This window comes from Hyperoodon ampullatus (genome assembly GCF_949752795.1).
Source record: "Hyperoodon ampullatus genome assembly, chromosome: 17".
In the NCBI taxonomy this organism is placed as follows: domain Eukaryota; kingdom Metazoa; phylum Chordata; class Mammalia; order Artiodactyla; family Ziphiidae; genus Hyperoodon; species Hyperoodon ampullatus.
The window spans coordinates 43579489-43603418 of NC_136930.1; the positions used below are offsets into that span (position 1 = coordinate 43579489).

Sequence of the window (23930 nt, forward strand, 5' to 3'; positions counted from 1 at the left end):
GATCTAGAGAAGGAGTATTTCCTAATCTGGGGACTCAACCAGGAGGGCGTATGTGGGCTCAAATCTCCAGGCTGGTAAGGGGAGCCATAATGCAGGAGGAAGGTCCCACAGTCTCAGGTAGAGGCAGGCTCAAGAGCTGGGAGCCCAGCAGGGAGCACTTCCGGTCATCGGCTCAGAAGGTGGCAGACACCAGGACCCTAGCACAAGAAATTTCCATCCTTGGAAAGGTCCTAGAAACTTTCCGACTTCCTCCTGTTTATAACTTCTTATTCTCCCTTGAATGTTTCTCTGGAGGATTAGAATTTGTGAAAGAATTTCAATCTAAATGGAACCGGAGGATATAAGATGGAAAGCCCCACAAGTGTGCCTCAGGAAGACAAGACTTAAGGACCGAGAGGCTGATTTCCCGTAAATGCCTAATTCACAGAAAACAGATAATATTGGAATTTTCTTAAATGATAGGGAGTTAGTCCGGGGTTGCTTCATATCAGTCTTGGGAAATTTTGCTTATGGTTTCCAGAGACCCAAACAAGATATGACCCAGGTCAGGTTGGTCTCACAAAATAAGTGGAATTGAGCTTTGTTTGTGTGACCGGACCGGTTTTGTCTGCTGGGGGAATTTTCAAATCTGGTCTCCGTTTGTTTTGATTTTAGTAGACTCTCCCCTCTTTACGTCCCCGGCCCATAAATAAAGCCTCCCCTAAACCCTCAGTGGACACGTGGGCAGCCTTTCCAGCTTTCACGTCCCCAGCTGCAATTCCTCTGCTATCCCTAAACACACTCACCTTCTTGACAATTTTGAGCTGCCTCATTTAACCTTTTTATTTAAGTTGACAAACTAAAACCCTCCAAAGGCAAGGGACCTGGGAGCTGGCCCTAGAGCAGTGCGTGGGTGAGAGAAGACGGAGTCCTCTCTGAAGCCCAGCTCGAGGAAGGAAAGGCCTCAGGGACAGAGCTGGTAATGGCTGCATCTGGAGAAGGAAGGATGCTTTCTGGGTCTCGTCCTCTGAGTCCTCAGAGAACCGACCAGAACTCAGTTCTGGCCCTGTGGACCCAGAATTAGAAGTGCTGGGCATTGGTTTCAGGGGTTTTCCCCTGTGAGGGAGGAGGGACCACTCTTTCTGGCTTTGACAACCCCACGGTCACTCTCTGCCAGAAGCTGTCACCAGCCCACCTGGGTCGTCTCATCTGGGCTCCACCCTCCTTCCTGCTCCCAAGTAGGGACACCCCGTAATAAAGCACTTGGCATATTTGCAGGGCACATCCCTGGCTGAGTTCCAGAGAACCGACAGCAGCCTAAGCAAGGACCTGGAAAGGTCCTTTCCCCCACAGAGGGGGAAAAAAACCCAAAGAGACCCTGGGGATTGGCTGTAGCTGAGATTCCTCCATCAGTCTGTCAGAAGAAGCCAGCATCTCTACAGATAAGTCATCCAGAGTAAAATGATAGGCAGGAAGCTTCTGGAAGGTAACTGAATCCTAGTCCCTGCCTTCAAACAGAATGATTCCTAAATTCAGTTCTGGGGCTGGAATTTGGATAGAATTTACCTCTAGGACTCTTTCGGCAGTATCTGATGTTAGAATTTCGACTTTAATGCTCCTTCCATCGGGCAGAAATATATCCAGAGACGCTTTCTTGGTAGTGATGCTAAATGTGTCCTATAAGCAAAAGGAAGCACAATAAGCTTTGGCGCCTTTCCGTGGGGCACATTGAGGCAGGAGACAGTCATCTTCCTCTCTGTGGGCCCTTGGGGCATACAGTATCCAAAGCAAATGAAAGCCAAGTGCAGAGATTTGGGGGACTGGTTTTGGGGGTGGGGTGGGGGTGAGGAGAGGGTGGAGAGGAGCTCAGGCAAAGCAATGACATGCAGCTTGAATAATTTCCAAATAAACAAGGCATCTGTCTTAGGAAAAAAGCTTTTGAGAAAATCATCCACATGACTCTTGGTCATCGCAGATTTTAACTCATATTGAATATTGCCAGGCATCCCTAAAAGTTTGTAATATGCACTAATTTATGGTTCTGCTGCAGCAAAACTCTGAAGCTGCAAACTCTGAGGCCTGTGTGGGGATCAGGTCTCTATCTGGTGAATGGGCACCCAGCTAAGGGGCCAACACCCCAGCTCAGCACAGCCCTGCCTGCACTTTCGCATTCTGGCCTTCTGTGAGGGGATGCGTGTGTGCCAGAGGGGACTGTGAATCCGGGGACCTGTGAACCTCTCGGATGGAGCATTCTAGGATGTCAGAGACATGCTACAGACAGGGGAAGCCCGTCCGAGTGCAGGAAAGCGCGAGGCTGAGGTTGGCACTCAGTTACCATAGAGACAGTGACCCTGGCGGGGAGGCAGGGCCAGTGGCTGCCCACACGGACCTCCAGGGCAGCTGCACCTGGGGGTGGCTGTTCTCAGTGCCTCTGAAAGGGACCCTGTCAGTCTACAGAGCTGCTTGTCTCTGGGAGGCTGATCCCGGTCACAGTGTTCTCATCTCAGGCTCCACGATGGACTAAACCCTGACGCAGCCACTGCATGCAATGCGTTCACTTCTCTCCTAGGCATTTAGAACGGCACTAGTGACGTGTCATCCTTGGGAGAAATGAGAAAAGAGCCATTCAAATCATCTTCTGTGTTCTGAGCCTGCTATATAAGCCAGAATATTAGTAATTAGCAACACAGTGTGTGGGGATGGGGGCAGGGGGGAGGGGGGGAGAGGCAGTATCTCTTTTTAGTGACCAGAAAATTTACATCCAGGTCACCTCCTTCCTGGTATCGGTTTGGGGGAGGGAAGATCCTGATGACTGATCAGAAGATTATTGGGGGATCACGGGGTTGGGGCTCAGGTCAGCTGAGCAGGTGAGACCCCCTTTCCCCTCAACAGGCAGCACCTCGCCCTCCTGAGTCCTCCTGACCACCCCCTGCCATTCACAGACACGGCGGATGAGGCACCAGGCTTTGTAGGGAACCGGGAAATCCAACAACCCAATCGCACCGCCCAGGTACCTCAAAAGGTCCATCATGTTAGTGACAGGCTTATTTCTTCCTAATTTTGTTATCCAAGGGCAAGCTTTGACTTTAAATCTTAACCACGCCTGCCCTGAACCCACTTACTTACAATCACTAAATGTCTATGATTCGGAACCTAAGTACTTTAGAAGAGAAATGCTGCTGTTTCCCAAATTCAAAGGGTTCGTCCACAAAAGCAGCAGTTTGTGAATGTGTTATATCCACATACACAGGCAACTTGTAGAGATAGCATCTCATTTATGAGTAAATATAATATCTATGTATTTATTACATACAAATATATTGTTAGATCACGATACTGATAATTGTGCCCTGTGCTAACTGCTTCACATATATTGACAGTAGCGCATGTAATTCTCATAACAACTCCATGAGGGATATACACTTATTAAACCCCCCTTTTCAGATGAAGTACAAGTCTACAAAGGTTAACTTACTCCTGCAGGACAGACTGCTAGGTGGTGGCAGAGGCAGGATTCAAGGCCAGCTCCTCATGACTCTACAGCCTGGGCTCAACTAGGTTGGACTTATCTCCTGGCTGGTCCAGCATTGCCTTGCGGTGAATGTTTGTGTCCGTCCTCCCCCATTCATATGTAAGCCCTAACCTCCAATGTGATGGTATTTGCAGATGGGGCCTTTGGGAACTGATTAGGGTTAAGTGTCCCTCATGATGGGATTAGTTTCCTTGTAGGAAGAGACACCACAGAGTTTGCTCTCTCTGCACATACACACAAAGAATTGATTTCTCACAGTTTTAGGAATTTCTGTTCTTTAAGATTCCCAGTATGGGCTTCCTGGTGGCACAGTGGTTGAGAGTCCGCCTGCCGGTGCAGGGGACATGGGTTCTGTGCCCCGGTCCGGGAAGATCTGACATGCCGCAGAGCGGCTGGGCCCGTGAGCCATGGCCGCTGAGCCTGTGCGTCCGGAGCCTGTGCTCCGCAACGGGAGAGGCCACAACAGTGAGAGGCCCGTGTACAGCAAAAAAAAAAAAAAAAAAGGCAAAAGGGGGCCGTGGTGGTTCTGGATCAGGCACATGGAAGGATGTAAATGGAGTTATGGAAAGATTTGTCTGGCACTGTGGTGAAAATGAACTAGAGGAGGGACTGGAGGATGTGGGAGACTTGAGAGAAGTTGGAGACAGTCATTTGTGTGCAAGGTACCGAGGGACAGGGCTAGACCGTGTGCTTAAGAAACGCATGATCCACAGAGCAGACTGCTTGGTTCCAAGCCTAACTCCACCCTCACTGCATGTGACCCTGTGTAAACCCTGACAGGTGACTTCCCTTCTGTGTACTCCATTCCTTCAGCTCTAAAAGTAAGGATGGCAAGAGTGGGATGCCATTCATTGCAAACACTCAAATGACAGTTTTATTGTTTCATTATTGTTAGCAGTAGGAATGATGAGGTCGTTATGTACCTTTGATTTGACTTAGTGGCAACAGATTTGAAATAAAAGAGTCAAGAAAAGATTCAGGGGTGGGACTTCCCTGGTGGTCCAGTGGTTAAGACTCTGCGCTCCCAGTGCAGGGGGCCCGGGTTAGATCCCTGGTCAGGGAACTAGATCCCACATGCCGCAACTAAAGGTCCCGCATGCTGCAACTAAAGATCCCGCGTGCTACAACTAAGACCCGCGCAGCCAAATAAATAAATAAATAAATAAATAATTTTTTTAAAAAGAAAAGGAAAGAAAAGATGCAGAGAGATGTTTTCAACACTCATATCCAATCAAGTTCTGAGTCCTGTGTATTCACATCTTAAAGTATCTCTTCAATCCATCTACTTCTCTTCATCTTCAGCACCAGTTCTCCAGTCCCAACTGATACGTCCTCCCCCCTAGACTCCTGCAATGGCCTCCTTATAGGTCACCTTGTTTCCATTCTTGCCCCAGTCCCCTGCTCCCCACAAGGCACTCTCCCCACAGCAGTCGGAGAAATATTTTTTTTAATGCAAACCTGAAAATGTACCTCTCGTGCTCCAAACTCTCTAATGTCCTTACATCATTCATGGGACACTAAAAAGAAAAACACTATTTTTCTCTACGCCACTCACATCAACCTTCTTTTTTTTTTTTTTTTTTGGTACGCGGGCCTCTCACCGTTGTGGCCTCTCCCGTTGCGGAGCACAGGCTCCGGACGTGCAGGCTCAGCAGCCATGGCTCACGGGCCCAGCCGCTCCGCGGCATGTGGGATCCTCCGGGGCACAAACCCGTGTCCCCTGCATCGGCAGGCGGACTCTCAAACACTGCGCCACCAGGGAAGCCCTCACATCAACATTTTTGACACTAATTACGTGTTAGCGCAGACCACACGGATTAAGGACCGAGTCCCACAAGTCTGCCCCTCCCCCACTTCAGACGCCAACTGCAAGTCCAGGCCTCCCAGACTTCTGATCAACTCGCTATAAATCTGGGATTCCCAGCACTCCTTACTTGAGTTTGATAATTTTCTAGAGTAGCTCATAGAACTCAGGAAAGCTCTTTACTTACTATAACCCATTTATTATAAAGGATACAACTCAGGAAGAGCCAAATGGAAGACAAGCACAGAGCAAGGGATGTGGGTGCACCACCCTCCCAGCTCCTCTACATGTTCACGCACCCAGAAGCTCTCTGAACACCATAGTTCCGGGATTTTTATGGAGGCTTCATCATGTAGGCATGATCAATGATCTGCTCAGTTTCCAGCCCCTCCCCAAACCGGGAAGCCAGGGGGTGGGGCTGAAAGTTCTAACCTTCCAATCATGCCTTGGTCTTTGGGGTGACCAGCCCCCATCCTGAAGCTCTGTAGGGGCCCCCAGCCACCAATGATCTCATCAGCATGCAAAAAGACACCCTTAGCACTCCAGAGGTTCCAGGGGCCTTAGGAACTCTGTCAGATGCTCTTATCATCCCCATCACTCAGGAAACTGCAAGGGTTTTTGGAGCTCTGTGTCAGGAACCGGGTTCAGAGACCAAATATCTATTTCTTATTCTGTCTCGGAGACCCAACCCTTTGCCCTTGGTCAGCACGAGGCGAGTCAGCTGGCAGCTGCCCTTCAGTCTCCTTCCTCCTCCTCTCTAGCAATCATCACCCTGCAGGTTGCATCAGCCAGTGGAGCTCTGACCCCATCCGAGAGAGGGCGGAGGGAAAGGAGGGTGCTCTCCCTCAGGTGGGCCTGTCCATCCTGAAGCAGAGGCCATGGCGTGAAGAGGCTCTGTGAGAATGAAATCAACACAGAAGAAAGCAAAGCTCGGGGTAGGGAGTGGAAAGAGTGTGCCAGCCAAGCTTCCCCAGCTTTGCAGTTAAATGAATACATTTCCCTTTTATGGCTGTCCCTTGCGATTGAAAAAGGCCTGACTAATATGGAAATAGTTGAACTCCACCTTACTTATGCTAAGTATTCATTTCTTGCATGCTCTATTTTTTAATAAATAAATAAATTTATTTATTTTTTTATACTGGGCTGCGTCGGGTTTTTGCGACTGCGTGCGGGCTTCTCATTGCGGTGGCTTCTCTTGTTGCGGAGCACAGGCTCTGGGGGTGCGTGGGCTTCAGTAGCTGTGGCACGCGGGCTTCAGTAGGTGTGGCTTGTGGGCTCTAGAGTGCAAGCTCAGTAGTTGTGGCGCACGGGCATGTGGGATCTTCCTGGACCAGGGATCGAACGCGTGTCCCCTGTGTTGGCAGGTGGATTCTTAACTACTGCACCACCAGAGAAGCCCTGTGCTCTTGTCTTTTTTATACGTAATTTGTTTAAAGCTGGGTCAGATGGCTGCTTAGATGATAAATTCCTTCAGAGCAGGGATTATGCAGTACATTTATTTTGAAGGGTGCCTTGTGCAAACAGATATTTGAATAACCTTGGTGCCATAGTTCTCAAAATAATCCAAGTGAGAAGATCAAAGGAACTATGATAGTGCCATCTAAAATGGCACATTTTAAATTGATTATTTATGCACAAAACCTCCCTCTCGAGCCCACCACTCCATATTTACATGACCTCGATTTGAGAAGAGAATGTTAAGATTAAAGTCTCCAGTGTTCTGTTTGACACAGTGACACTGGTTCCAGTTGGGCAACCTCCCCTCCGCGGTAACCTCCACATCAAATGAGGTACAAAGTTTAAGCCCCACCCAACTCTTTGCCATCGGTTAAAAGGAGACGTGTTGGTTGGCAACAGGCCCTCAATGGCCTGCCTCTCCAGCGTGTCCTCTTGGTTGCCTCAGCTAGAGGAGCTCTGACTCTCACTCTGCTTCAAGCTTCCCCACTTTCCCCAAGAGTCCAACCATTATTTACCTCCTCCCTCATCCCCACCTGGTGACCTCACCTCTTAGAAGTCACAGAGGAAACATCAAGAGGGAGCTCAGTCTACTTCAACTCACAAACCTCAGACCTGCCTGTAGCCTTGCCCAGTCTTTCTCTCTGTCTCACATTCAGTTCAAGAGGAATCCTTCCTCCACCCGATCCCAGTTCGTGCTCAACCCTCCTTCCTCAAGGACTTGGTCCCATTGATTATCAAGGCCAATCCCATCTCCTTCTCTACTGACTACTCCCCACCAGCAGGCAGATTGACTCAAATCTCTCTCAAACATCAGAAAGACAGAGACTCACCTCCAAGAAAAGGATCTGACTCGTTTGACCTGGGAGAAGTTCTGTTTTCAGCACTGCTATAGGTATGGATAGAGTCATATGTTTAAAAACAACTAAGCATTTTTTTTTCTTTTAAATGATGCCATTTTTAACTCCCCCCCCAAAAAACCCCACAAAAGTTGTTCAAGAAAGTAAAGGTAATCATAAACATTATTTGTTCAGTAGTAAGAAATATTTCTGTATTATAATGACCAAAATACTGACTAAGGATTTAATTTTTTTTAATTGTAATATAACAAAATTGGGGAGAAGAGGGGAATGAAAGAAGGTGATACAAGAAAGCTGAATCCTCGTCCCCCATAACAGGCAGTCAGTGGATAATGTCTTCAAATTGAAGAACAGGGGAAAGAGATGTATATCATTAACCTCTAGATATTTAAATATCTAAAGAAAAAGCTAAAAGATTTGAAAGCCGTTGCCTCTGGAAAGCAGGAGATGGTTATAGTATAGTCCTTTCTAGCACTATTTTACTTTTAAATCCTTTTTAGCACCATTTTACCTTTAAAACTATCAGCACATTTTGCTTTGATTAAAAAAATAAACATTTTTAGAGCAATATGGTAAACAAGAGAAATAAACCATTGAAAAACCTTTGTATTATGAGATAAAAGCAAGTGAACAACAGATAAAACATTTGGAGTGGTGATCAAGGAGGAATTTGGCTCTATTTGTGATATTTGAATTTTACTTGTATATATATAATTTATAAAATGTAAAAGCCATACAAAAACGCAATTAGAGGAAAAAAACCAAAGTGGTGGGTTCGGATTGTAGGAAAACAAAACTTAACTCATCTTGATCTAGGGCAGATCAGGAATTAAAACACACAATTCACAGTAGTAAACGGAATGCATTTATCTTTAAGAAACTTCGAAATTCTCCAGTACCATGGGCTGCCTTAACACATTTTGAAACATGTGCTAATTCTTTTCAAATCGAATGTAACGCCCTGAGAAATTGTTTAATTTATCAAAGAAGCTCCATCAGTGTGCTTTATTGATACTCTGCTCTGAGGCAGAAGAATGTCTGGTAGCCACGGTGCTTATCTTGAGCTTTATTATCCAAGAAAATCCATATTTGGACTCGCCAACCTCTAAATTTCCATCACACTTAATATTCGGCCCTAATCATTTCACTCCAAGGGACACGGAAAACATTCTTAAGAGGAAATGGGGAAACAGTCATTTCCTAGAGCCCCCAGAGCTATGGTGGGCAACACTTCCCAGATACATAAATTGCCCCTAACTTCCCAAGTATACAAAAGCCATTCCAAATACCTTCTTAGTCTCCTTTTTCTCAAACATGTTGTCCACACTTTAGATTAAGAACCAGGAACATAAAAAGTCTTTAGTCTAAAGACTTTGGTTTTGCCTTTTCAAAAGTCCCTTCATCTCAGAGGCAATTGCAGGGCAAAAGCACAGAGCATGATAAGTCGGGCGTGGGGGGGTGGTGGTGGAGGCTAGACACACACAACAAGGGGTACCTGGCAGGGGGCGGGGCTGGGGGGCTGCCACCACTCTAGAAATATCTCATGACATCAGTGGATCCAGGCTCGCTGGGCTTCCACTTATGAAGATGTGGGTCCTTGACAAATTACTTAACCTGAAAAAGAGACACTAACAGCACCATCCTCATCAAGTTGTGAGGGATAAATGAGATACCACATAGAAAGCACTGGGTCTGGCCCAGATTGAATGCCCTGTAGAGGCAACCCCCTCTGATGACTGCAGCTTGCCTTTGGCCATCCTTGATAGAGGCTCCTCGGAAGGCTCCTCGGAAGGCTCCTACGTGGTCACATGTATTCACGTTTCTCACAGTGTGTCCCTGCCCAGAGACAGGAAGATGTGCTTGTACTTGCTGAGTCCTGGAGAGCCACGCCCGTGAGCGTGTGATTATTTGACAATAACCACTGGGAAACTGCAGGCCAGGCACTTATCAAAGGCAGTGAAAATATTTAGGTGGGGTCTGTATAATATTGAGGTGGGGAAACTTCCCAATCCCTGCTCTTTGGGCTCCTTTAATGGTCTGGCAGACCCACACCTCACCATCTTTGAAGAAGTTGAAAATGGTCCCAAGCCTGGACAACTGGGCTTTCAGAGGGGCTGTCTCTGGTGAAAATTGGGTCTGGTCAGGGAGGAGGGAAGCAGAGGTACAAAGATTCAGCGGGCAGGACTCAAGCCACATAGAAGCTGTGTTAAAGCAGCTCATCAGGAGGCACTAGGCAGGTCTGGGAGCACAACTCTGGGCCCATTTGACACCACCTAGTGTCTGGGGAGAGATGTGCTGGCCCGCCATCTTTGCCGGAAGCAATCTCTCAGCAGGCCGGGGAGAGGAAAAAGGACTGGCATTGGTAATAGCAGGAGGACCTCATAAGTGTTATAACATTGGCCAGATTACATTTAAGTGCCTTAAGAGCACTGGCTCACTTAATCCTCCCAACAACACTAAGAGAGGAGCCATTCTCCCCATTTTAGAGATGGGGAGACTGAGATACAAAGAGACTAAGTAAACACAAATCCAAAGTAGGGCAGCCAAACTTTGAACCTTGGCCATCTCACTTTGAGCCTGCACTCCTAACCACTAAGCCAGTTCTGAGGCTGATTAGTCAGCAGGATGGTTGAAGATGTGATCTTGATAAGAGGAACTGTGGTTTGGGTTTCACTGCAGACATGCCACTCTGGCCTGGGGCAAAGTGTTAGTGAGAAAGTCCTCAGAAGCGGAGAGCCAAGATCCAGAAGTACAGCAGACAGGTTCCACCAGCTCAGCTCCAGCAACTCCCAACACCGTGGGTCAGCCATCAGCTGGCTCACTGAATGCACCCCTTTCAAAATTGATGGATCACCTGGGAAGAACCAGAGGCAAAAATCCCGCAAGAAAGGAGGAAAGAAACATGACCAACTAAGGGTGAAAAATATATCCCCCCAAAAGTGATGCCACCAAGGAGATGAAAACAATGGCTGTGTTAATCAAAATAAGGCTTCTCTGAACTCAGACCTCAAAGAACAGATCAAGGTCTCAAAAAAGAGGTAAGCGAATAGATGTTAAAGGAAGCTGGCCAAGTTCACGGAAGCAACAGAAGCGAAAAATAAAGCCATTGCAAAAGTGAAAATCTCATCAGAAGAAGCAGGAAGAGACGCTGCAAAATGCAGCGGGGGCAAAAGGTTTCTGTGCAGTTATACAGATAAAAAAATACTGAGAGCACTAAAATCAAATAAAACAGATGTAGAGAACAAATGTATGGACACCAAGTGGGGAAAGGTGGGGTGGGATGGATTGGGAGATTGGGATTGACATATATACACTAATAGGTATAAAATAGATAACTAATGAGAACCTGCTGTATAGCACAGGGAACTCTATTTCAATTCGCTGTACAGTAGAAACTAACACAACATTGTAAAACAACTACATCCCAATTAAAAAGAAAGAAAGGAGGAAAGAAAAACACATTAAAAAAAAAACTCCTTTAAATTATCAGGAAAAAAAGACACTCAAAACAAAGCTCCAAACACTGCCACCCTCTGAATGACTTTTAGAAAGCATTGAAAGCAAAAACCATAATGCACACAAAGATGACAGAACCACGGCTGACTGCACCTCCATGCATTCGCACAGAAAGACTTGCAAGATGTAAACTTTGAAAAACAAGGTTCAGAAAGTGGGTAGAGTGTGGGCTTATCTGTAAAGCAAAAAAGGATATGCATACATATGAATGCTTGCATGTGCATGGAAATGTGTAGAAGGGACATACATTAAACTGTAAACAACAGCTGTCTCTGAGGGGGGCCCTGGAGACCCGTGGTGGGAGCGAGGTTACTCTCATCATAGACCCTTTTGTGCTGTTGGAATGTTACCACCAGCACCGTCTCAAAAACAATCTTTTCAAAGAAAAGAAAAGTATATACATATACATATATATATACACACATACCATTAAGTGTATGTGAAAGTACAAGCAATTGTACAATGGGAGGGGAGGCTCTAGGGGCATTTCTCAATTGGCTGGGCCAGTAAGTTTGTCAACACACTTGAACAACTGAGTAAATGCAAATTTGCTCCCAGTTTTTACACATCTGATCAAGGTATCATTCCTCCCTGACCTAAGGAGCCAGTTCAATATATCACGCCATTGTGCAATTTCAATCCTTTTGAAGCTCTTCCATTCAGTCAAGAATGCACACGCAGGGCTTCCCTGGTGGCGCAGTGGTTAAGAATCCGCCTGCCAATGCAGGGGACACGGGTTTGAGCCCTAGTCCCGGAAGATCCCACGTGCTGCGTAGCAACTAAGCCCGTGAGCCACAACTACTGAGCCTGCACTCTAGAGCCCGCGAGCCACAACTACTGATGCCCGCGTGCCACAACTACTGAGCCCGCACACCTAGAGCCCATGCTCCGCAACAAGAGAAGCCACCGCAGTGGGAAGCCTGAGCACCACAGCGAAGAGTAGCCCCCGCTCGCTGCAACTAGAGAAAGTCTGCGCACAGCAACGAAGACCCAACACAGCCAAAAATTAATTAATTAATTAAATCTGCATATTAAAAAAAAAAAGAATGTACGTGCAGGCATAAAAATGTTCCTATGTGTACCACCTGAATGGGTGCTGTGCTAAACAAATGTACTTGGCCAAGTTCCAGCCTCTAGGGGACAAGAGGCCAGTTGTTCTTTAGACCAACAAAGGAAAGGGAGTTGCTGTCTGTCATTCTGTTGAGACTGAATTTTCTCCATGATCCGTTTATGATAAAGTTAGGAGCAGAGAATATACAAGTGATAGCTGGCATGGCTATTACTGCTGTCCTGAGGTCTTCACTGTGGCACACTTGGAAGTCCCAGCTACAAAAGTAGGGTCCCACAATTGTCATGGGGGCCCTTAATGGTAAAAGGTTCTCTTCTCCATGGCCAGTTTTGAGATGCACAATGTTTAAGCTACAGGAAAAAAGGTATCTGCTTAAATAAAATGGGCAAAAGGTCAAGTGACACACTTAATTTTCCATCTAGAATCTAAACTTCCAAAGCAAGAAAATAGGAACCATTTTCCTGTTACTCCAAACGAATGTATTTTATCTGAATCCAGGCGCTGTAGGGCTGATGACCAGAAAAGCACACATGGAGACATATTCTGCAGTGAAATAATGACCTTAGTCAAGAAAAGCAAGCTTACCAGCTGCACCAGTTTCAAAAAATCAACGAAGACATCGCTTCTCAACATGTTTGGGTCCATGGTTACTGAAAAACAGGGACAGCGAGCCAGGTTACCACTAGTCTGGGTTGACTGCTCTGTGAAACTGCTCTGTCCTCCAGGAAGCCCTCCAGGCCTTGACAGTGCACCGCTGCCTCCTTGAAGGCGATGGAGCCTGTGACTTCTCAAATTCAAGAAAATCTACAAAGCCCGCCTCCTCCAGGCAGCATCGCAGGCAGCATGAACCCATCACACCAATCCGGCTGACTCTTTCCAGGAATCCTACTCTATTCATGCACACCCCTGGCCCAATATCCATCTAGCTGCCCCTACTAGAAGGATGATGAGGTTAATACGAGGTAGCAGTAAGATCTAAAATCTTGGACCTAGACTCTGACTTTAGCAAGATGCTTGGTAATTTGAAAATTTTAAATCAACCAAGAAACACTGATTGAGAGGACCTCTTTTCACGATGGGAGCTCTCAAGAGGTTACCAAAAAAAAAAGCAATTATAAGGCTGTCAGATATTTAAAATGTCATTCTTCTATACTTATAAGAGCAATTTCCTCCTTAGTTTTAAAGCTCCAGATACCAATACCCAGCGCTGTGGCCCGAGCAGATGGGCCAAGACTCTCCCCTGAGGACCTCACACTCACCCGTGAAGTGCTTCTCAGCGGCTTCCTCACTTCTTATCTTCCTCCCCACAAGTCCTCTCCTGGACCCTGCACTTGAGCTAAACTTATCCAATTTCTAAATCTGTATTAAATGTCTTTCTTTTTGTTGCTGTTTTACTGATTTTGTCAAATAACTTCTACCAGCATTCAAAACTAGCACTGACTGAGGTCATTTGAGGTAGTGCTTCCCAAACGATGCCATGTTTTTCAAAATAAAGTAACTAAGAGAGAGAGTGTCTCTGTAACAGGAGAAACTTTTTTTTTTTATAAAAGGTACTCCCTCTTTTTTAAAGGTGGAAAAAGCTCTTGTCTTATTTTCTGGAATATGTATGCCATGTATGCAAACTAATCATTATAATCATTAGCGTGGATCCTTGGGGATGGGGAAAGCTATTGAAAAAGTGTTCATCCAACTAGTATTTACTGTACAACTGTTAAGTACCAGGTACTATGCAAAGCACTTGGTATATTTGAGCTCACTTAATCTTCACAACAAAAGAAGATTACCTGAAGTAAATAGTATCTCCATTTTACAGATAAAGACACTGAAGCTCAGAGAAGGTAAGTGTCTTGCCCCAGGTCACACAGCCAGTGAGGTGCAAACCTGGGACTTGACTCTAGGTCTGAATAGAGCCTGTGTTCACAGTCACAGCACTATGCTGCACTGTCTCCTTCCTTTACCTTCCAAGAGGATTCACGAAGCATCCTGACTACAGATAAAGGCCAGGCCTGGAGAAGTGACCCTTTAAGCAGTGTGATCATTTGTGAAAAGGCCAGCTGTTAAAAGGAGTATTTCATGAAGATATGAGAACACAAACCAAGAAGGAATGAAAATTCAAAAGATATTACATTTTGAGCTTGAAAGGGTTTATTTAACAGGTCTAAAAGAGGTATAATCTCCACTACAAAAGATGAATGGAAAATAGATGACTTCTAGAATTTCTATTTACTATGTTTAAAAAAAATATGTGCAGCCCTGAGAAATAATGAGGTAAATCTATAATCTCTCACCTAGAATGACCTGTAAGAGTAATATTTTAAAAGGAATAAAATAGCATACAGAAGAAAAAGCTTTTTTCCTTTGTTATGAAGGACATTAGCGGGGTAGTTGGTGGAGTTTGAATAAGGTCTCTATATTAGATAGCATTATTATATCAATGCTAAGTGCCTGATTTTGATAACTATACAGTAGTTACAGAAGAGTTGTCCTCGATCTTAGGAAATACACATAGATGTATCTAAGGGTAAACTGGCTTGTATATGCAAAACAAGCATCTCAAAAAATTATATATAATATATATGTATGCACACATTCATAAATACAAACAGAGACATGGGAAAGTGAGAGAGAATGATAAAGCAAATGTAAAATGTTAACATTTGGGAAATCTAGGTAAAGAGAATACAGAAAATTTTGCATCAATTTTGCAACTTTTCTGTAAATCAGAAATTCTTTCAGAATAAAAAGTTTCAAAAACTCAGATACAGAAATGTGTATAAGGTAAGTTTCAATTTGTGTTTAACCAACAGGGATGTACCCACACACTAGAATACACATGATGGTTTCTGAGAAACACACAAGCCACTTGTAATAGTGTTTTCTTCTAGAGGCTTGGGAATCTGAGGTGGAAGGGAATGTACCTTTCATTTTATACTCTTTGGACGGGTTATATTTTTAAAACATTTTATGTCTATACCATTTCCCCCTTTCTAAACCTTTAAATATTTGAATGCCAATGTTTCTATTTCTCCCCACCCCCTTCTCTTTGTGAGAGCTCAGTCCTGCTGTGCAAAACACTTTTCAGGAACCCAGCAATGGGTCAGGACCTCTGTGTTGCCAGCCTCACAGGGCCAGAGCAGACCTCCGAGTATCCCTGGTGCCTTAGCATGGCTCCTGGGGAAGACAGAGATGGAATAACCAACTCTGGCGCTGCCAGTAAACATCTCTGCTATCTCCTGAGAGCTTTCACATAAGCAGTTCATTTTATCCGTTTGTTCAGTCTTAATCCAGAGATATGTCTTTGACTTCTACAATCAAAGCCAACACAGAGCCCCCGGGGGCAGGGGCTGCGGGGTGGTGAATCTAAACAAAGCATTTTTAAACCAAATACAAAGACCACATATTTTATGACTCCATTTACATGAAATATCCAGAGCAGGCAAATTTATAAAGGCAGAAATTAGTGTATAAAGACAGGGGCTGGTGGGGGAGAGAAACAGGGATTGACTGATAATAGGTATAAAATTTCTTTTTGGGGTGGTAAAAATGTTCTCAGATTAGATTATGGTGATGGTTGCACAATCCTGTAAATATACTAAAAACCACTGAGTATATATATAAAATGGGTGACTTTCACATCTCGATAAATCTGTTTTAAAAAATCCAAACACGTACCATTTTGCAAATACTGTTCCAACTGGTCCCTTCTCTCATCAGCCATAGACGCGGTCATTGCGAGATAGTACTTTGGTGGAAAGGGTGGCAGGCATTTTCCAAACACCCGCCTCAGCTGAAAGATCCAGAAAACACACGGTTAAGGCAAAGCACCTGAAATTCAGGGTTGGTGAGATACCAAAGCCTCCTCTTAGGGCAAGTCTCTCTCCAGCACTTTATTCAAAATGAACCCTTCCTGATGGCCAAAAGGAGATACCTCGATTTTCTTAAGGAGCAGTTTATTTCTGTATAGGTTTCTAGAACACTATTAGAAATATCATGGACTGACAACTCCAGTCTGAGTTTGGTAGGTTTGGTGTACCTTTTAATTTTTCATTTGTTTTTACAAAACTGCCCACCAGTCACATCATACAATATCCATACAACACAATCTTAATATTACATCATACAATACTAATATTTAATTAATTCCCCAATAGTATCTGTGACATCAATAATGAGAGTTAGGAATTTAATTCCCCCACCTTGCCCCCCACCCAATCTGAACATAACAGCAGATGTTTACAGCTGTGCTAATTTGGTAGCCACTGACAATGCAGCTAGTCCAAACTGAGATGTGCTGTAAGTGTAAAATACACTCCAGACTGTGAAGACTTAGTACAGAGAGAAGAGAATGCAAAACATCTCGTTAATAATTTTTTATATTGATTACCTGTTGAAATCATATTTTGGATCTGTTGGATTAAATAAAATATATTCTTAAAATTAATTCCACCTGTTTCTTTTTATGCTTTTTAACATGTTAAAATTTTAACAGAAAATTTTATATTACATACGTGGCTCACGTTATATTTCTAGTGGACAGCACTGGGTTCTAGAATTCCTATAATGCTGACATATGATCCTGATAGAAACCCAGCCAGGCCCCTTCCTCCTCCCCACACACATATGACCCAAGACCATGGCAGAAATTATTTTTATGCAAGTTCATAGTGGATGCATCAAAAATAATTTTTAAATTAAGATAACCAAAAGTGCATCTTCCTTCATTCTAGCCTTACGCTTACAGTGATAGCTTGAAGATAAGATACCTCATCATTCTCTTTAAAATAGGAGAAAGGAAACCAGTAAGAAACCCACTGAGATTTTAACATGGTACCTCTGGAGCAGGAAGGCTCAGTGGCTTAAAGAAAATGAAAGCAGATCTAAGAGAAATGAGACTGCAAACAAATAAGAACTTTCATTCCATGACCTTTGTCAAAAATACAGTGTGTGTTTGGCAAATATTTACCTTGCATAGGCCTTAACTTCAAAATACATCCAGAATCTGACCACATCTCTCCACCCCCACTGCCATCACCCTGGCCCAAACCACTGTCATCTCTTCCAGTTTACTGCAGTAGCCTTCCAACAGATCTCTCTGCCTCTGCCCTTGCTCCCCTTCTGTCTATTCCTAATACAGAATCTGAGGTTATAACTTAAAAATGTAAGTCAGATCATTCCTCTGCCCTGTGCAAAATCCTTCATGGCATCCCATCTCACTCAAGTACAAGCCAAAATCCTTAGAGTGGCCCAGAACTGTACCATCCGATAAGATGTCCATTAACTGCTTGTGACTACTTCAATTAAAATAAAATAAAATTTAAAATTCAGTTCCTCAGTCATACAAGCCACATTTTAAATACTCAATAGCCACTGGAAATGTGGCAAGTTGCTACTGAATTGGACACAAATGATATAGGGCATTTCCACCAGCACATAAAGTTCTATTGGACAGTGTTGATCTAACACCTGGAAATGTTATTAGCTGCCTACCTGTAGGGAAGATACAGCTCCCTATTTGTTTTGTTTGGTCTGCTAGGTTGTTTGTTTGACTACTAAAGAGTTTTCATTTGAGGCTAACATTTATTTTTGCAATTAAAAATTTTTTTAAGTTATGTCCTGGAGAGAATACAAAATGGTACAGCCACTTTGGAAGATAGTTTGGCAGTTTCTTACAAAGTAAACATAGTTTGACCACATAGTGCAGTAATCACACTCCTAGTTATTTACTCAACAGATTTGAAAACTATGTCCATAAAAACCGGCACACAAATAGTGCCTTATTCATAACCACCAAAAGCTGAAAGCAACCAAGATGTCCTTCAGTATGTGAATGGATAAAAAAACTCTGGTGTATCCCTACAATGGAATATTACTCAGCAATAAAAAGAAATGAGTTATCAAGCCATAAAAAGACATGGAGGAATCTTAAATACATATTGATAAATAAAAAGCCAGTCTGAAAAAGCTACATACTATATGACTTCAATTATATGATATTCTGGAAAAAAGCAAAATTATAGAGAGAGTGAAAACATCAATGATCACCAGGAGCTTGGGATGGGGGTACTGAATTGGTGAAGCACATGGAATTGTTTAGGGCAGTGAAACTAGTCTGTATGATACTGTCATTGTGGATACATGAGACTATGCATTTGTCAAACCTACTGAACTTTACAATACAACCTTAATGTGTCCAAATATTTTTAAAAACCATTTAGGTAGTGGGGAAAAACCCAGGATGGAATGCAGAATGTGAGAAAACAATTTAACTATACTATAAATATATGAAACAACTGCAATGAAGGGGGTGAGGGAAAAGGTGCTGACCTAAGTCACTTTGCAAATGAGTGGAGTCTGTAACAGTAAAGGCAAAAGAAGCTGTACAGAAGCACTGCGCTTTAGCTGATAAACTTGTTTCCTACACAGGTACAGGTTAACAATTCTAATACCACTATATGTGTGTACAGAATAGAATAATTAAGTAAATGGATGGCAGATGGTGGGAGTCAGGTTTCTCACTGTTGGAATGAGAATTTTCGGGTAAGTAAAGGGAATAGGCTAGAGTAAGCCATGAGGTAATGGATTATTGTCAGAGATATTGGTATGAACTCATGTTTAACTTAATATACATACAGATGGTTACACATAGAAGTATTTACAGACATGCATATATACACATATATTTTCTTGCTGTGTCAGCTGAGAGGGCCTAGAAGAAATGACACTGCAGTAGCAGGGAACACATCTGGTGCCCAGATCTTGGTTTCTAATATCATTCTCCAAAAAGCAACTAGCGTTCCAGGGAGAAATGGTTGACTCCAGGACCAAGGCAGGAAATATACAAGGTGAGTCTGGGGCATCTTGTAGCACCAGAAAATAAGAAAGTGGGCAAAACAAACAAAAGTCAACAATAGGGGTATGTCAAAGAAACACAGGAGCAAACTGGAAGAGCTCCCATAGGACAAGCTGGAACAATTCGAACAATAAAATAAAGTCTTACTGAAGTACAACCTAAAGTATAAATTAAATATCTAGGAGTCTACATAGATATAAATTATTGAATAGGTGGGGAGTAACCACGCCGAGTCTGACCCGGTTGCTGGACTGTCGCTGCTCCGCTCCGCGCAAAGGATCCGATGGCGGCGCCTGCGCTGACGGACCCACCTCAGGGCAGTGTGACCTTTGAGGATGTGGCCATGTACTTCTCCTGGGAGGAATGGTGTCTTCTTGATGAGGTTCAGATACACCTGTACCTTGATGTCATGGTGGAGAACTTAGCACTTGTATGCATGCTGGGTAAGGCTCTCACACCCACCCCTATCCTCTGAGCTAGGTTCTGCCTTTCTCCTTTTCCCTAGGGGCTGCTGTGTCATTCTCACATCTGGACCATGGATACTGCTTTCTTCTTCAACTGCTTGGTCATGTGCTGTGGTTACTATGGCTAGCCAGAGTGCATCCCTACTCCTTAGTGCCCTAACACCAGTAGCCCCAAAGTTGCAGCTAAGGATTCAGGCTTGCAGTATCCTAGTTCCCTGACCAGGGATTGAACCCAGGCTAAAGCAGTGAAAGCTCCGAGTCCTCACCACTGGACTTCCAGGGAATTCCTGCAGGTTCTTTTCCTGGAGTTGAGGATGAAGAGACACCTTCTGAACAGAGCGTATCTGTAGAAGGAGTGTCACAGATGAGGATCCCCAGAGCAGGTTTGTCTCCTGAGAAGACCCAGCCCTGTAAGATGTGCACCCCAGTCTTGAGAGACATTTTGCACTTGGCTGAGGAGCAAGGAACAAATAGGGGGCAGAAAGCATACACACGTGGGGCATGCGGGAAACAATCCTATTTCACTGCAGACCTTCAAGAGCACCAGGAGCCGCATATTAGAGAGAATCTCATGTGATATGATATGGGGAGACCCTCATTTTGGAAGAGCTGCACAATCCACACAATAGGGAATCTACCTACCTACTGGAGATTGGGAACGACTTCGTGGCCAACATGGGACTTCAGCCACAGGCCACTAATACCAGGAAGAAACCGAACAACAGTAAGGAGTGTGGAGCTGTTTTTCACAGTGGAACAGGTCATCACAGCTGGGGAGAAGGCAAGAAAGCCTCCAGCCACACAGAAATACTTGTTCAGGATGAGAGAGTCCTTACTAGTAAAGGGTTTTGTGAGTGCAGCAAACGTGGGAAAGCCTGCACCCAAACATGTAACTTTATTCAGCATGAGCCAGTTCACACTGGAGAAAGGCCTTATGAATGCAGCCATTGTGGAAAATACTTTAGCCACAGATCTGGTCTCCTTGGACATCAGAGAGTTAACTGCGGAGGAAGGCTCTATGACTGCAGTGACTGTGGGAAATCCTTTAGCCTAAGGAAGTACCTCAGAGCACATAGGAAAATCCACAGTGGAGAAAAGCCTTATGAATGCAAGGAATGTGCTAAATCTTTCATCCAAAAGTGCATCTTAATTGAACATCAGAGAGTTCATACTGGAGAAAAACCTTATCGATGCACCCAGTGTGGAAAATGTTTTGCCCACAAATCCAATTTCCTTGCACATCAGAGAGTTCACACAGGAGAAAAGCCTTATGAGTGCAGTGAATGTGGGAAATGTTTTGTTGCTAGGAGTGGCCTCCAATATCATCAGAGAGTTCACAGTGGAGAAAGGCCTTATGAGTGCAGTGAATGTGGGAAATGTTTTGGTGCTAGGAGTGGCCTCCAATATCATCAGAGAGTTCACAGTGGAGAAAGGCCTTATGACTGCAGTGAATGTGGGAAATCTTTTACTGCTAGGTCAGGCCTTCATGATCATCAGAGAGTTCACAGTGGAGAAAGGCCCTATGACTGCAGTGAATGTGGGAAATGTTTTATTGGTAGCTCTAGCCTTCTTCGTCATCAGAGAGTTCACAGTGGAGAAAGGCCTTATGAGTGCAGTAAATGTGGGCAATCTTTTACTACTAGATCCTCTCTCTATGATCATCACAGAGTTCACACTGGAGAAACGTCTTATGAGTGCACTGAATGCGGGAAAGCCTTTAAGCAAAGACAGCACCTCTGCATCCATAGGGAAATCCACACTAGAGAAAAGCCTTCTGAGTGCAAGGAATGTGGTAAATCTTTCACCCAAAGGTGCCACTTGATTAAACATCAGAGAGTTCACACTGGAGAAAGGGCCTTATGAATAGCGCACATACGGCTGGCAGTGATGTTGGAGGAGTTTCAGGTGGTAAGAGAGTAAGAAGAACCTGTGCAGCTAATGGACCCTTTCTAGAGAGGAAACTGAGGCACAGAGACAATGTGTCATCTGTTTGTGATCTCCCAGAAATGGACAGGGATCTGGGCTTCAATGCCAGGTTGCCTGGTTCAGGATATCGGGAGTCTGGTCACTTCACTCCTCCCCTGCCCCCCACCCAGGTTTGGGGACTGAAAGAACACCTTGTCCATCCTGACACTTCTGCCAGCCGATCCCCACACCAGAAGCCCTGCTCATACCCCAGCCCCGTGCTCATGGACAGGATTATCTTTTCTCTGGGAACCAATATTGATGACTTTCCTGTGACTGACTCCATTTATCTACCCAACCAAACCAGTGCTGTGATTCAGTTAGTATTATTGCCACTTATGAAAGGAGGGGTGTCCAGCTCAGAGAGGTTGAGGGACTTCCACAAGGGCTCACTACTGCCAGGCCGTTGATGAGAGTGGTTCCTCTACACACTGCACCCGTCCACTGGCTTCTCTCCTGCCCTCCGATCAAGGCCTCCATTTGCTGTGTCCTGACCATGAACTACCCACACCTGACATCTGCATCTCCACCAGGGTCTCCAGCTTCATTTTTACCAGTGCACATCTCCTGGAAACACCCTCCTGCTTGGGAAGTTCTCCACAGGGACAGCAGCACTAAGCCAGGCACTCTGGACTGGGTCATTGGTGTCACCCCAGATTTGACACTGGCTCCACTGCCATATGCAGTGATTTGTTTCCAATGTCCTGTCCGTCTTCTTTATATACCCACCTCAGGATGTCCCTGTTGCCCTGTTAGGCGGTTGACCTGCTCACTGTTCTGGGCAGTGTGAGGGACATGTAAGGACTAAGGATGTCCACTGTGGCCCTACGTGGCCTGGTCCCTAAGGCTCCTCTTCTTAAGCCCCTTGATCTATTGCCTCACTGCTCCTCCTACTGCTCCAGAAAAATGTTAATTCACCAAAATGATGATTGTTAATTAGCAAGAACTTGCCCTCCCCCGCTTGGGACCCACACTTGATCAACTTACCTTAAAAGCTAAGGCTGAATGCAGGCTGATCCCTCCCATGAAGACTTAAAAACCCGTCTATAAAAAAATTATGATTTTAGGGACTTCCCTGGTGGCACAGTGGTTAAGAATACACCGGCCAATGCAGGGGACATGGGTTCGATGCCTGGCTTGGGAAGACCCCACATGCCACGGAGCAACTAAGCCCGTGTGCCACAACTACTGAGCCTGCGCTCTAGAGCCCGCGAGCCACAACTCCTGAAGCCCCCACGCCTAGAGCCCTGTGCTCCGCAACAAAGAGAGGCCACCACAGTGAGAAGCCTGTGTATCGCAACGAAGAGTAGCCCCCGCTCGCCGCAACTAGAGAAAACCCGCGCGCAGCAACAAAGACCCAACACAGACAAAAATAAATAAATAAATAAATAAATGTATTTTTAAAATAAATAAATTATTGAATAAATAAACAAATTGGAGAGAATAGACAAATTTCCAAATAATGTATGTAGATATTTATCCCACAAGGAGATGGAACATAAATCCTTACTCTTTAAGTGTGGGCTGTGCATGGTGACTTCCTTCCTAAGAGCACACTGTGGAAAAGGAGGGAAAAAAGTAACTTTATATGGAGGAACCTGACAAACACTACCTCAGCCCGGTGACCAAGGTAAACATCGATAGTGTTAAGTCATGTCAATATCAAGTATCCTAGCCATGATGTGATTAGAATGGCACTTGGCCCCTGTGGTTTTCCTCTCAAAACCATAATCCCAGTCTGGTCATGTGAAAAACATTGGACAAATTCCAATAGAGGGACATTCCACAAACTACCCGACCCGTGCTCCTCAAAACTGTCAAAATCATTCAAAACAAGGAAAGTCTGAGAAACTGTCACCGTCAAGAGGAGCCTAAAGAGACATGACAGTTAAATGTAATGTGGGACCTGGGTGGGATTTGGAACAGAAATAGGACATTGGGTAAACACTAAAGAAGTCTGAATAAATAACATGGTATCAATACTTCATTAACTGTAACCAAAGTATAATACTCATGGAAAACAACAGGGGAAACTGGGTGCAGGGTAGATGGGAACTCTCTGTACTATCTTCGCAATTTTTAAAAATAAATCTAAGATTGGGCCACAAAAATAATGTTTATTAAAAAAAGAAAAACTGATGTTCTGGCTTCTCTTGAAGAATCGGAAGGTCTGGAATCACCAAGTTTATATTCTCTCAGGCTGTTCCCACCACCCACCACTGCCTCTCACCTGATCCGTGCCTCTCATTTAAATTACCTGCCTGACCCCAGTAGCCATTTAGTTTGCCATCTTTCCTCTAAATCTAGTAGTATAAAATATTAGAGCAACGATACGTTTCTTTTAAATTCAAGGAAATTTTCCTGCTGTGACAGAGATGGTCCAAAGGCCCCCCAGTTAGAGCACCAACCAGGCAGGGCTGCTCAAATGACCTGGAA

At 44.5% G+C, this 23930-nt stretch overlaps 1 protein-coding gene across 1 annotated transcript in view; it reads right to left on the reverse strand.

The window, feature by feature from the left end:
• SNX31 (sorting nexin 31) overlaps nucleotides 1-23930 on the reverse strand; it is a gene marked incomplete at both ends in the record, with an annotated part of 64536 nt that overhangs the window by 34376 nt on the left and 6230 nt on the right. Inside the window, 3 exons of the mRNA XM_079722852.1 lie at nucleotides 1546-1656; nucleotides 12801-12865; nucleotides 15888-16002. Of these exons, the coding sequence (XP_079578978.1) occupies nucleotides 1546-1656; nucleotides 12801-12865; nucleotides 15888-16002 (291 nt within the window). The remainder of the gene's footprint in view (nucleotides 1-1545; nucleotides 1657-12800; nucleotides 12866-15887; nucleotides 16003-23930) is intronic.